We start from the raw sequence: 15,301 nt of genomic DNA, 5'->3' as shown, positions 1-15,301 counted from the left end.
CACCCGTCGTTTCCCTTCTATTTTGTGATCTTTGAATGTTGCAAACGTGTCTCTTTTCCTTATCACGGTAAAAGCGTCATGTTAAGGGTCATCACTGAAAGTGACAACAAAAACAGTTTCGAACAACTAAGACATGATTTTTAGCAACTCAACTATAGCACTATGATTTTGATCGCCATTGGAGCAACACTGACTTATAAAGTTATATGAGAAACGAAGTATCAAAATAACGGGTGAAACTAGCATTTTACTATAAATCTAAGCTTTCTGTCATAATTTCACTTACAATAATCTTAGTCTGTTGGTTTATTTAACGCAGTAAACCTCTACTAAACCTTTGGAGCTTGTTCTACTGACATAACCATGACTTTTAACCCGCTTTACTTTCTTTTACAAGTTCGGCAATCACTGAAGCGTCAGGCCCTGCCAGGTAGTCTTTTAGCATCTTCGACATCGATTCTGGAAAATTGAAAAAAAGTAAAAACAGCTCTAAATATAGCTGGTACTTTCGAGCATACACAATGCGCCGATGCGAATGGCTAAGTGCAGGATGATGCTGTCTTCGAATTCCCTACAAAAGAAGACGTTCAGAGATCTATGGGAGAACAGAAACACCAAAAGAGACATCACAAGGTGATTAAATGAGCCATTTTCACCAGTTAACAAAAAGCCAGAAAAGGCTGAACGAAAACAGTTTGTCCACCAATGCAAAGTGTATCGTTTATGCTTCTGTGCATGCGTGATAGGCATGTGGGAATTACATTTTTGACAAAAGCGTGTTAGAGGACACTTTGAATTGTTTACACTACGAAGCTAGCATCTCGTTATCATGCCATCTTAGTCCTATTTGATTCCTATCGTCAGTTTTCCAATTTGAAAGTATTCTTGTTTTCTGAGTTAAACTCGAACTTCACTTACCATTTTTTTGGAAATTCCAGCGTGACATCATCACCAACCAGCACAAATGGCGCCCAGTGCTTTATAGCGCAATACTTCTTTGACTCTCGCAGAGATTTCATTGCCAATTGAAGAGCTGCACTTGTGCGTTTTCCATATACCAGGTGCTGGTAGAAGCTGCTCATGAACAGCAACGTTACCTCGTCATCAATTGCCCAGAGTGACACCAAAACAGACCGAGCTCCAGCACACAGGAAAGCCCTTGCAATTCCCACCACTCCCTCAGACTTCACTTCTCCCCGGCCACTGTGACAACAGCTCAGAACAACTAGTCTTGCTCGAAGAGAAATTTTCTGAACATCCGACATTTTCAAAATGAAGTCTTCCTCTGTGGGGATTGGCGATTTCCGTTCGGTATTTGGGGCTAAAGCAATTTCTCCCGTTTTTTGGCATCCATGTGCTGCAATGTGAACTAACGCAACTGACTTCATACATTTCAGCACCTCAGATTTCGTGGCACTTTTTCCAGTCAGCGGTGTTGTCCCCAGAAGTTGTCCAATCATCTCTACTTCTTGTTTTGCGTACGGTAGCTGTTTCAAAATGGGCTCCCCTTTATTGTTAGTAACTTCCTTCAACCACGGATCACCTACAAGCAGTGCTCCAGTCTTACTGTGGAAGTCTTCATGTGCACCAACGATCACATTAAAAGCGGTCAACGAGGGAACGGTGCGGATCCTGATAGATTCACTCAATGCAGAATATGGAGCCAAGCAAAATGGTCCATCGGGAACAACGATTAACTCATTTCCTTGGAGCACGTCTGCAATTGGCCCGAGTAAGACATCATACAACGGTTGTAAAGAGTTAACAGAGTATGAAGATGGTAGAACTGATTTCTCACTGATAGCTTTTTCGCTGCAAGACAGATCACTGCGTAGTGAATCCAAAGAACGATTCTCGCATCTGACACCATCCCTTACGCCGATCCCTTTCAAAATAGTTTCCATCAACAAATCAGCACTTCCATTAGCGATTTCGTTTCGCCGAAAGCTGATCTTGCGGTCTTTTCTTAGCACCCAAAACGTGATCTTGTTCTCGTCAAGTGCCACAAAAACGGCTGGTGAAGGTAATGAGGCTGCAAGAGTTTGATTCGGAGCAAGTGCAGAAAATGACTGAGAGTCAATGCCGTATTGATCTTTCAAAATATCTATCAAAGCCTGTGCTCGACCGTTCTCAGCAGCATACAAAGCTTCTTCAATCTCTCCATTCTTCAAAAGTGTCCTCCACAGAGCAGTGTATGACATGTGATAACAATCACGAAAACGTATTTTCCATTCATCTTCTGACTTCAGACTACGCCTTGTTTCATCAAAATGTTTTATACTTAAACGATAACAACTGAGTGACTTATTCAAGAAACCCAACAATTCATAATCACGACCTTGCGAATACCACGCGTGTCCCTGTCGTAGACAGTCTCCAATTTCCTTGAAAATACTACGACTGTGTTCATGGTACTCCGTGGCTTCCTTAAAATAACCTAGACAAAGATAGGCATTTCCCAGATTTCCATAGGCTAATCCCTCCCCAGCCCTATCCTCTACTTCTTTAGCAATACTAAGATGTTTTTCGTAGTAGTCAACGGCTTGTTTAAAATTACCTAGACTAAGATAGGCAGGTCCCAGATTTGCATAGGTTAAGCCCTCCCCATCCCTGTTGCCTACTTCTTTAGCAATACGGATGTTTTTTTCGTAGTACCCAATGGCTTGTTTGAAATTACCAAGATTGCAATAGGCATTTCCCAGATTTCCATAGGTTGATCCCTCCGCAGCCCTATTACCTACTTCTTTTGCAATACTAAGATGTTTTTCGTAGTACTCAATGGCTTGTTTAAAATTACCTAGATTGCGATAGGCATTTCCCAGATTTCCATAGGCTGATCCTTCCCCAGCCCTATCCCCTACTTCTTTTGCAATACTAAGATGTTTTTCGCAGTAATCAATGGCTTGTTTAAAATTACCTAGATTGCGATAGGCATCTCCCAGACCTCCATAGGCTGATCCCTCCCCAGCCCTATTCCCTACTTCTTTTGCAATACTAAGATGTTTTTCGCAGTACTCAATGGATTCTTTAAAATTACCTAGATTGCGGTAGGCAGCTCCCAGATTACCATAGGCTGATCCCTCCCCAGCCCTATCCCCTACTTCTTTAGCAATACTAAGATGTTTTTCGTAGTACTCAATGGCTTGTTTAAAATTACCTAGATTGCGATAGGCATTTCCCAGATTTCCATAGGCTGATCCCTCCCCAGCCCTATCCCCTACTTCTTTTGCAATACTAAGATGTTTTTCGCAGTACTCAATGGCTTGTTTAAAATTACCTAGATTGCGATAGGCAATTCCCAGATTTCCATAGCCTGATCCTTCCCCAGCCCTATCCCCTACTTCTTTAGCAATACTAAGATGTTTTTCGTAGTACTCAATGGCTTGTTTAAAGTTACCTAGACGAAAATAGGCATTTCCCAGATTTCCATAGGTTGTTCCTTCCCCAGCCCTGTCCCCTACTTCTTTAGCAATAATAAGATGTTTTTCGAAGTACTCAATGGCTTGTTTAAAATTACCTACACTAAGATAGGCATTTCCCAGATTTCCATAGGCTGATCTGTCCTTATCCGTATTCCCTACCTCTTTTGCAATACTAAGGTGTTTTTCGCAGTACTCAATAGATTCTTTAAAATTACCTAGATTGCGATAGGCATTTCCCAGATTTCCATAGGCTGATCCCTCCCCAGCCCTATCCCCTACTTCTTTAGCAATACTAAGATGTTTTTCGTAGTACTCAATGGCTTGTTTAAAATTACCTAGATTGTGATAGGCATTTCCCAGATTTCCATAGGCTGATCCCTCCCCAGCCTTATCCCCTACTTCTTTTTTGATACTAAGATCTTTTTCGCAATACTCAATGGCTTGTTTAAAATTACCTAGATTGCGATAGGCATTTCCCAGATTTCCATAGGCTGATCCTTCCCCAGCCCTATTCCCTACTTCTTTAGCAATACTAAGATGTTTTTCGTAGTACTCAATGGCTTGTTTGAAATTACCTAGACTAAGATACGCATTTCCCAGATTTCCATAGCCTGATCCTTCCCCTGCCCTATCCCCTACTTCTTTAGCAATACTAATATGTTTTCCGTGGTACTGTATGGCTTGTTTAAAATTACCTAGATTGCGATAGGCATTTCCCAGATTTCCATAGGCTGATCCTTTCCCAGCCCTATCCCCTACTTCTTTAGCAATACTAAGATGTTTTTCGCAGTACTCAATGGCTTGTTTAAAATTACCTAAATTACGATAGGCATTTCCCAGATTTCCATAGGCTGATCCCTCCCCAGCCCTATTCCCTACTTCTTTAGCAATACTAAGACCTTTTTCATAGTACTCAATGCCTTGTTTAAAATTACCTAGATTGCAATAAGCATTTCCCAGATTTCCATAGGCTGATCCCTCCCCAGCCCTATCCCCTACTTCTTTTACAATACTAAGATGTTTTTCGTGGTACTCAATGGCTTGTTTAAAATTACCTAGACTAAAATACGCATTTCCCAGATTTCCATAGGCTGATCCCTCCCCAGCCCTATTCCCTACTTCTTTAGCAATACTAAGACCTTTTTCGTAGTACTCAATGCCTTGTTTAAAATTACCTAGACAAAGATAGGCATTTCCCAGATTTCCATAGGCTGCTCCTTCTCCAGCCCTGTCCCCTACTTCTTTAGCAATACTAAGAAGTTTTTCGTAGTACTCAATGGCTTGTTTAAATATACCTAGTTTGCAATAGGCATTTCCGAGATTTCCGTAGACTAATCCCTCCCCGTCCCTATCCCCTACTTCTTTAGCAATACTAAGATGTTTTTCGTAGTACTCAATGGCTTGTTTAAAATTACCTAGATTGCCATAGGCATTTCCCAGATTTCCATAGGCTGATCCTTCCCCAGCCCTATCCCCTACTTCTTTTGCAATACTAAGATGTTTTTCGCAGTAATCAATGGCTTGTTTAAAATTACCTAGAATGCGATAGACAATTCCCAGATTTCCATAGGTTGATCCCTCCACAGCCCTATTCCCTACTTCTTTTGCAATACTAAGACATTTTTCGTGGTACCCAATGGCTTGTTTAAAATTACCTAGATTGCCATAGGCAATTCCCAGATTTCCATAGGCTGATCCCTCCCCAGCCCTATCCCCTACTTCTTTAGCCATACTAAGACCTTTTTCGTAGTACTCTATGGCTTGTTTGAAATTACACAGTCTAAAATAGGCAATGCCCAGGTTCCCATAGACTGCTCCCTCCTCAGCCCTGCAGCCTATTTCTATGAAAATACGTAATGCTTGTGCATAATGTTTTATGGCCTGTTGATAATCAGGTAGGTTGAGGTAAGCACCGCCGAGATGAAAATGAGCCCTTCCTTCACGATCCCTGTCTTTTACACTTATCGCAATGGCAAGCTCTAGCATTCGCTCCTCGACAGCCTCTAACTTCCCATCTACCATTCTTCAATCACTAAAAGACAATTAAAACTTTTTCGATGAGATGATCCAATGTCAAATCAAGGATGAAGCTGGAAGGAAAGAAAAGTAAAGTCGGACGCTTGATGTTTAATCTGCTTTTTACAGTAATAAAGGATTATGGAATATCATGTATTCTTTATTACCAAGTCATTCTCTCTGAAATCGACGGTACTGAAAATTGTCCATTGCTGTTCATTACGTATCTTACCACTCAGCCCTATTTTCTTAAGTTTTCAAACCACTGTAGAATTTTTCCATGGGAATTTTAAGATTTTCATTCTTGCCAATTTTTCCTCGCTTATTCTCCCCACAATAATTTTAAGCCGAATCTGACAACTTCTTTCGGCCCTTAGCCATGCAAAATTTCAGTGGGGAGCAAAAGCTGTTTGTTTTAAAATTAAAAAAAGTGGCGTAATAGACCATTTTACAGTTGTGTGCTTAGTATAGTTTCCAGGCCTATCCTTGAAAGTGAGGCTGGAGTTGGTTTTTGATAGAAACCTCACTGCTTTTCTTGTGTAAATTCCAACCTATTAGCAAGAGAACATCATTAACATAAGAAAAGCAGGGAGGTCTGTATCATGACAAGGTCAACCCCAACCTCACTTTCATTTAAAGGCCAGATAACTAAGCACATAACTGTAAACGAAATTCTATTACCGAGTTTTCGAATGGTCATAAAATCTCTTGTTATTTTACATAATTTTTTGACTTTTGTATGCCGATTGCCGGAAGCTCGGCGACCCAGAGTGGTGATCCCCTAAGAGATGGCATCTGGGTCCCACACTTTATACATCAGCTCATCCTCATTATTTACTCAACAGAATATTGGGTTTCTTTTTTGTTAATGACGAATGCATAAATAGGTTAAAGTGCAAAAGAAGTTTCAGAGTGCGATACGGGAGTTGCTATGGCAACAAAAAGATAAAAGCTTGTATGAACTTGCTCCTGCATTGTGTGTCTGATGGTCACTCGTGATTGGAAAGTCCTCAAATTGCACTCGCCTGAGAACTTTCAACTTTCACTCGTGTCCATAAGTCACGAAATGCATTCGCTTTCATACGATTTCCTATACATATACATATTACATACTTTATTTGTACACGGCAAAATCTTCAGTATATATTACAGTGTGAAGTTTCACTACAACTAGACAGTTTTACAAGATTGTCATGTGGGAGCCCGACCGACAGCTGGTATAAAGTTGGTCAATTTCCCATTTGAAATATCCTAGGGAATCTAATTTCCGTAAGCCGACTAGCAAACGTATCCATAACAGTGCCCTACTATAACAAAAAGCACGCTTCCAATAATTTGTGCGTGTTATAGGCAACTCGAGTTTAGCCTTAGGATCTCTTACGTTATACTGTGTACTGCGGGTATAAAATAAATTCTAGAGGCACGCTGGGGAGAGACCTTTGGTCATTTTAAACATCAATATGGCTTTAGTCTATTGCCGGCGTGTAATATTAGATGATCCCAATTAACCAGATTCAAAAGGAAAATGGCAATTTGTGTCATAATTGGACCTAGTAATTGCCCTGGCAGCTCTATTTTGAAGATTTTGCAGCTCATCACTTAAAGTTCAGTTGCAATTGCCCCACACGGAGCTACAATAATCAAAGTGGGGTAAGATGAACTCTTGATAGATTTGGAGGGCAGTGCCTTGTTCTGAAATTAATGGTCTTATACGTTTAAGGGCGCCTATAGCTGTAGATATCCTTGTACTAATTTCACCTATATGTTTAGACCGTGCGAGGTGGTCTCATTGTCGAGGTTGAGCCAACCTTCGCTATCAAGATCGTGTAAGGGATGACCTGCAGTATTACCGTATCCAAGTGAAAGGGTTAAAACATGCATGGGTACCGGAAGCCGGGTTACAGTCCAAGTGTGGCCTTCGACACCATTCACATTGTTTTTTTTTCTGAAGTCTCATTTTAGAAGGTGGAAAGATGTTTCTATAAGCAACAAGCTTTTTAAAGACTTGACTGGAAGTTTTAACTTCCTGTAAGATCTAACATGGACGAATTTGCAATTAGGTTATTTGAGGGTAACAGAGATTAATTTAAGCAAGATAAATAAAACTTACTTCTGCTTTAGTTTCTATCAATAACGTAATGGGCTTTGGTTTGAACAGCTTCAATGGTTGAGTAAGATTGATTGTAGAAACGGGCGTATTAATGGCACCACAGAGCACTGAATAGTGAAAGAGGGAAAATTCCCTTTTCCGGGATGCAATTACAACAGGCCAATATCGACATATTTGAATCATGGATGACTGCAGTTTACCAATAACTCCGAATCACACCCTCCTTTTTTTATTAAGTCATGCAACCACTGAGTAATACAGTTCTGCTTTACTTGCTTAATCATCAAACAAAAAAATTGAAATAACTCATATCGAGTTCGGCAGTTGCAAAATTCCGGTCAGCATCGCGTTGCCAATGAAAACCGAGTGAGCTAGAATGCTGGGACAATAGTAAACTAACGCTTTGGAAAGAACAAAAGCTTTAAATATTGCTTCTGAAAAATTGCTTCTTGAATCTTTACACATTCATGCCACCTTGTTTTGCATTTGACTTACCAATTGCTGTATGAGAAAACGCGTTTCATTTAATCAGAGAGGTCTAAACGTCACTCATCACTAAAAACCCAGCACAATCACAACTTAAGCAAAGAAGAACTTAAGGGAGGGGACTCGTCATAAAATGTCCTATTTGATCACAATTGACTGGGTGCTCACAATAATTTATAAATGCACGCCAAGGATCAGCGGTTCATTGAGCAAGTTAGAGAATTTATTTATCAGCTATTCGAGCTTTAAAATTACAAACTGTAAAACATAAGTCCATCACATGTAGAATTGCATTGCGTTTGGGTAAGAACATGATACTTTATGTTCGAAGCTTCTTTGACGGGGAAGGGGCGGGAACATTGAGGTCTATTAGAGACTGCAAACCCCCTCCCCCCTCCCCTAAAAAAATCACCTAAAATCGCTTCTACAAACTGAATATCTGGACAATGCTTTGTTGAAATAATACATTGTTAACGCAATCATGATGTGGACTTAACCTATTCATGTTATTGTCAGGTATTTGTGGATGCTTTGGTTGTGAATAACGCATATCGTCTAGTTTGTTTCTTCGGATTAAAAATGCCCCACCCCCCACCCCAAAAAAAAGTCGTCCCTAAGTGGATAGTAATACATCGCAACAGATGACTTCAGGTAGTTGAAAAGAGCGGAAAGAAAGATTTTGCTACCAAATGCATGAGTGGTATCGCTAAGGTGGGATAGCTGTGAACTGTCAAGAGAAAAGAATAGCGGCAATTAAATATTCATGTATCGATGGAGTTTTCGAAGAAGTTGAAAAAGCAAGAAAGTCTGAGATAATTTCATTTTGAGTCGTTTGTATATCGTGGTATCGTTTTAGACTAAATATGCCGGAAAGGCACACATTTCGCGTAACTCTAGAATAACGGTTGTGACGAGAATAAACATTTTTATAGATCTGCAAATATCGGGTTTCTTTATCTAAACCTCAATTAAAAAATGGCTTATTGGCCGCCCTAAGACCTAACAAAATCGGGAAAAACTCTGGAATCAAACAGGATGACAAGTTAGGAACTTCCTGCCTTTGGGCCATAACGCTTGACTGGTAAGGCAAAATTGCCAGATACGAAAACTTAAAAGTAAATTAAGTCTAAGACGTAATATTATTATAAAAACTAAAGAGGTTTTTCACGAAGCAGGACTTAAGCTAATTTTCAAGTGCTACTATGACCAAAAAATCAATTCTCCTTTTTCTTTGGATTTCAAAACTATGTTAACTAAACACTATAAGTGACCCAACTTTTAAGCCTTGATTTCAAAAAGACACAAGTTTATTTTAAGTAGAATTTTCCTATTTAATGGTCCGGCATTACTAACTGGCTTTGAAATATTTGAGAGAGCTGGATCGAGGAGAAAATAACATTAAAGAACCATTAGTTTAAGAATGCAATGCATGTGTACGAGGCTTAAATTAATATGCATAACTGGAGTTATGGGCTTTCAGGCTTTTAAACTGGTGTTTTGCATCTAAAGTGAACTGGATTTTAAGCTGGTGAGTAAATGACAACACTTTCCCTAGATCTAACCCCCGGATGTCCCATCGGTCAGTTTGGAACGTGAGAAATGGCGGACTGTGAAATCCAAAATTTACACTCAAAGTAAACAGCCTTTGGATAAATATCCATGCTCAAAATTTTGCCAGTGAGGTGTTCAGCAAACACACTGAAAATTTGAAGAAAAAAGGAAATGATTTTTTGATCATAGTGGCACTTTAACTGTAGCGCCCCTGAAACTTTTGTTCAATTCAAACAGGCGTTGCGGTTGTTTTGTAAAGCCTGCAGGCCTAGGACATTGTTTATCCGTCCTGAATTTTAATTGCAGCCATTGGTGAGCCGATGTATTCAAGCACACAGCGCTAGTTTCAATAATCATTAGGACGAACTTGAAAATTACTGACCTTTTGTTCCTGAGTCACTCAGAAAGACACAGCATAGTAATTAGAGCGCGATCAAAGAACGAAATGTGCAGTCTGGTAAAAGAAAAGGAAAAAAAAAGAGAAACAAAGAATAACGAAATGGAAATACTCTTTTTTCTTGGAATGATCCGTGCATCAAAAATTACTTTCGTTGCCTCAACGTACTAGAAACATAAACTTAGTTTCCGTTCCTTTGTCACAGTGTGGAACTAATCTAAATGATTTGGCATGAATTAAACTTTTAAAAAAGCGTAACAAGCTGTAATGGTGCCAAAAGCAAAACGCACGCATTTTTTATCTTTAAATGGAGTTCTAAGATATAATGACACGACTTTTTTTGATAAGCTTAGCAAACAGAAGAGCTGCATCTTTTCAGAGTACTTTGTTTCAAAGTAGCGATGTGCAGATAGAATTGATTGTTCTTGAACAATTCTATAATCTATGGAGCATTTAACTTACCTTTTGCAAATAATTTAAAATACTGCATTTAAACAATACAGAGATTACAGCAGGACGAGAAAACAGCAATTTAGAAGAATCGTGTTTTCTTGGCAAAGGCGCGGAAACTGATTTGTTCAGTTGCAGTTTTCAATATATAGCGGAAATCGTTCTATTATCAGCTCTGTGATATCACGTTGTTTTGACTCCTGTATTATCAAAAATAAACGGAAAATGAAATTACGCCCGGTAAAGATGAAAGAAAAAAGTCTCCGGCTTTAAGAATACCCGACAACTTAGGTATGAGCCTTACTGCCGGTAAACATGTACAGGGGTATCGAAGTGCGGAAAATCAAGCACTCGAAAACGAAGAACATAGCACGAAGCACCCAAAAGGTCGGAGTCGAACTAAGCACCCTAAGTCGAAAACGAAGCCGAATCCCAACTCGAAAACGAAGTACTAAAAACTTGAAAAAGGAAGCATCCCAAGTCCCAAGTGGAAAACGAAGCAGCTTTGACCATAGACAAAGACCAAATTTGTTACTGTTGATCAGACTAAAAATCAACTTTTTACTAAAGATCGTTTATCTTTTGTTTCTTACTATATCCTTGAGTTGAGAAAGTTGGGTACGCAGCAAAAAACCACAATGGTCTTTAAATCCTTAAATGGTCTCAGACCCGATTATAGCGGAAATCGTTCTATTATCAGCTCTGTGATATCACGTTGTTTTGCTTCCTGCATTATCAAAAATAAACGGAAAATGAAATTACGCCCGGTTAAGATAAAAGGAAAAAAGCCTCCGGCTTTAAGAATACCCGACAAATTTTAGATATGAGCCTTATTGCCGGTAAACATGTACAGGGAAAGTATGGAAAACCAAGCACTCGAAAACGAGGAACATAGCACGAAGCACCCGAAAGGTCGAAATCGATCTAAGCACCCTAAGTCGAAAACGAAGCCGAATCCCAACTCGAAAACGAAGCACTCAAAGCTCGAAAACGAAGCACCCTATTTGCCAGTAGAAGATCGCTTTGACCACAGGCCAAAACCAAATTTGTTATTGCTGATCAGAATAAAAATCATCTTTTTAATAAAGATCGTTTCTCTGCTGTTTCTTACTGTATCCTTGAGTTGAGAAAGTTGGGTACGCAGCAAAAAACCACTATGCTCTCTAAATCCTTATATGGTCTTAAACCCGATTATTTAATAGATGTATTTATCAATTGATCTGACGTTACTAATTATTCACTGAGGGACTCCGTGAACAAACCTGCTGTTCCAATGCCATTTTTTTAGGAAAACAGTTTTAGCTATAGCGGTTCGGTGCTTTGGAACAGCTCACCTTCTGAGCTGCGGCAGGTAAAAATCACTGAATTACGTTAATATAAATACACATACATACATGGAGAAAAAAGATAAAAAGAACCTTAGGAACATGAGCGCAATCTAAAAATATATTTCAAATAATTGTTATGGGGGTGCAGGGATTCGCTCTCTTACTTTATATTCTCCTGGTCCTACCGACCCCTTCCATGTGTAACTTTTTAGTTCTTGTTTTTTTTAAAGTTATACTTAGCACTGAAGACACACTCTGTATTTTGTTTGTAACCGGAATTCACGCTGGTCGCCACTTAAATACATAAATACTTGATTTACCCTCGGGTTGACTGAGGTTGATTAGACCTCTAGCAATTAGATATGCTAACTTGTCGAGAAATAAATAACAACAATAAAAAAAGGATGAATCATAAGGGATATTTACAAGATGAAGAAAGTATTACAAGATATGACTAACTAACTAGAATCTAATATAACGTACAGCTTCAGTTATAAACCCCTACAGTAAAAACCCGCATACAAGAACATGTGGATTAAGAACACCCAGGCTGAAATTTGGTAAAAAAGGAGCATATATATAAGAACACATTCAGCCTGAAAATTGAAAATTGTTCTTATATATAAAAATTCTTCTCTTTTCAGTTTAGGCTTAGGAAGACTAGCGGATGCCAGTCGAAAGCTCGGTTGTGCAATTTATTTTCTAACGTTGTGTGTCTCAAGTTTAATTTTCTCTCAAAGTTATGTATTTCATCATAGTTAGTAAATCCCTTACATTTTTTTAGAAGTAAAAAATACTTTCAGGCTGATTTCACCTAAAATACCCGATATATAAGAACCCAATCAGCCTGAACCCCGAAAATGGGTGTTCTTGTAAACGGGTTTTTACTCGGGTTTTTACTGTATTTGTCGGTAATAGGGTGCGGGTAAATCTCGTACCCCGAGTCCACGGGTGTTTTGGTCAGCGGGTGAGCGCTCTATTTTCTCAGAAAACGTGGGGTTTCGGTCTTATTGCGCATGCTTGAGTTTAAAGGAAACCGCTGGAAATAAATTATTGACTCAAAATGGACGGTTGAAATTGTTCGAAAAACAAAAACTTTAGGGCCTGTTCACATGGAGGTGGGGGACCCCAAGTAGGTGAGGAACCCCGCCTATCCGTAGTCGAAAAAAGCGAGCCTTCATATGCAATATAATTATTTGTAGCCCCAGGGCGCTGGGGTGAGGTTTCCAAATGCTTTGGCGGGATTTTCAAGCTAAAGATACATCACCTAGCCCCACCTCTCATGTGAACACAATAAAAAAAATAGAAATTGTATGGAGAGATTGGTTACCCCGGTGAGGTGGGTTACCTCACCTACTCAGCCTCCCCCACCTCCATGTGAACAGGCCCTTAGTCGCACACGCCATAAAAGAAACTGATGAAATGTTCATTGGCTTGCTGTAAGATGAAACTTCTGACTGTGGGCGATAACTGTATTTGGTCATTTTCAGCGTCCGGCCCGGTTGTTCGAAAGCCGATTAACTTAATCCAGGATCAGCGTAAACTTTTGTTTGATTCATTTTTTTTTTTGGTGAAAGTTTCTTTTACTAATTTTCGTATTTCAAAATTGACTTCTTCGAATGCAAAGTTTTGCCGAAGATCAGTATTTGCCGAATATCAGCATTTGGGAGTAGAAAAAGAAACTCCTTGGTTAATTTATAATCTGGGATTAGCGTTAAATTAATCGGCTCTTGAACAACCGGGCCTCGGTGTTTTCCCTCTGTATCTCTGTAATAAACCCAAGGTTGGAAACGCCGATGCAACAGTCAAAGAGATAAGTTGCTGTAAATTCTACCAGAAAGCTCAAATCGACCCAAAATTCCACTCAGACCAAGGACGATAGTGCTAATATATATTTCAATCCTCATATCAGACAAAGGTTTACGGAAACGAATTGAAAAGTCGCCCAAATTGGCTGATTTTGCTTTCTGGAGAGGCTTTCCTCGGAAAGCACGAAACGAAACAGTTACGTGCACGAAACAGTTGAAAAACACCTTACCGACCGGGACCAAGTTCAATTTTGTTGCACGGTGTTTTGGTATCAGTAACAATTACACCCAGGAAAGCACTGAGCTGTCCGGACGCCGGAAGCGTAGGGAAATGCCAATGTATTAAAGGTGTTTCGCAAACAAAACATAAACATTAAAAATAGATAAGAATAACCAGGTTTTGAAAACATATTTATGCAAAAAACCGTTCTCTGTTTAAAAAATTATAAAAAAAAGAAAGCTTTCGGCTTCCAGACTAAAGCCTTTAAGAACTAAGATGTAAATGCGCGAGATGGAAATACATACGAATATGGAAGTGTGAAAAAATTGCAAAAACGATAATAGGGGAAAAATGCGCTGATCTAAAAGAATTCTCTCTATTGACTTCAACCAGAAACCCATAAGGGTTAAAACGTGTAACGCGTGTTCACAGCTTCCAAATATTCAGTGCGAACTGATTGGTTGAATGTTTCAGTGCTAAGTACCATATTTGGAAACCCCTTGCTCTTGTTGTTCCAAATATGATACTTAGCAAATTGAATAATCAGAAGCTTGTTCCCAGCACACAAGGGGCCGTTACACGTTTCAACCCTTATGGGTTTCTGCTTCAACTGAAAGGAAACTCCGAATTAGAAAAACTTTGGAATCTTGGCACACTGCTAACACTAATGAGCAGACAATAACTCCAAGCCTTTACCAAAACAATACTTTATTCTTTTAGATTAGCGCATTTTTCCCCTTTTACCGTTGTTACAATTTTTCCACACTTCCAATTTGTATTTATTTCCATCTCGCGCATTTACATCTTAGTTTTTAAAGGCTTTAGTCTGGAAGCCGAAATCTTACGTTTTTTAATTTTTTTTACCCCCATGTTAGGAGGAGAATCCAGTCAGACCAAAAGAACGAAAAGAGTCAGTTTCTCCCTCACCTCGATTCATGGAGCCGTCTCAAAGCCAGTTAGAATGGAAGCCCTCACCATCGATAAAATCTGCACACCACTGGAACCAGTGAACATCAGCATAGAGAAATACCCTCACCTGAAGAGCTTGAGGCTTGATGATTCATCCCCTCGTGGATCGATCAACGTTGATGTTTTGATAGGAGTAGACTTTCACTTCTCATCTTTGAGTGGAAATTGCAAGAAAGGGGAAACCACTAATGCTCGCACAGCAGTAGAATCTTCGCTAGGATGGATTGAATCAGGGCCTATTGAGAGCCTTCCCTGTAAGACCAGTAAGTCAATGCTCTCCTGTGTGCGTTGATGCGGTCACGGACAGTCTGAAGCAGTTTGGGGAGCGTGAATTTATCGAAACTGTAGATAAATAGGATGCGCATAATGTCCTTAGAGGAAGAAGAGTGTGTTAGACAGTTTGCCAAGGGAATGAAATTTGATGGTGATCGTTATGAGGTACCGCTGCTGAGAAAAGGTGATGCTCCACCACTGAAGTCAAATTACTTCCAAGCAGTCAAGAGACTCGTGGATTGTCCGTAAAAGCCTTGGCCAACACCGATTT

The 15,301-nt window shown here is 39.6% G+C and overlaps 1 protein-coding gene and 1 long non-coding RNA gene across 2 annotated transcripts; both read right to left on the bottom strand.

The window, feature by feature from the left end:
* Window positions 1–914: 914 nt before the first annotated feature.
* Window positions 915–5,444, bottom strand: LOC138046706 (tetratricopeptide repeat protein 28-like). Its single transcript, XM_068893300.1, has one exon. It carries the CDS (start codon window positions 5,442–5,444, stop codon window positions 915–917), a length of 4,530 nt encoding a protein of 1,509 aa, XP_068749401.1.
* A 3,170-nt stretch (window positions 5,445–8,614) lies between these two features.
* On the bottom strand, window positions 8,615–10,551 carry LOC138044750 (uncharacterized). The gene is made up of 3 exons (XR_011131504.1): window positions 10,445–10,551; window positions 9,968–10,039; window positions 8,615–8,761 (listed from the first exon to the last, which is right to left on the bottom strand). It is a non-coding gene; the product is annotated as an uncharacterized lncRNA (long non-coding RNA).
* Window positions 10,552–15,301: the final 4,750 nt, after the last annotated feature.

This window comes from Montipora capricornis, chromosome 4 (genome assembly GCF_036669925.1).
Source record: "Montipora capricornis isolate CH-2021 chromosome 4, ASM3666992v2, whole genome shotgun sequence".
Taxonomy (NCBI): Eukaryota; Metazoa; Cnidaria; class Anthozoa; order Scleractinia; family Acroporidae; genus Montipora; species Montipora capricornis.
This window is presented reverse-complemented; position numbering and strand designations above follow the sequence as displayed.

Bases quoted from the DNA above. Each gene is read 5' to 3' on its own strand.
- LOC138046706 (XM_068893300.1), bottom strand. From the start codon at position 5,444: ATGGTAGATGGGAAGTTAGAGGCTGTCGAGGAGCGAATGCTAGAGCTT.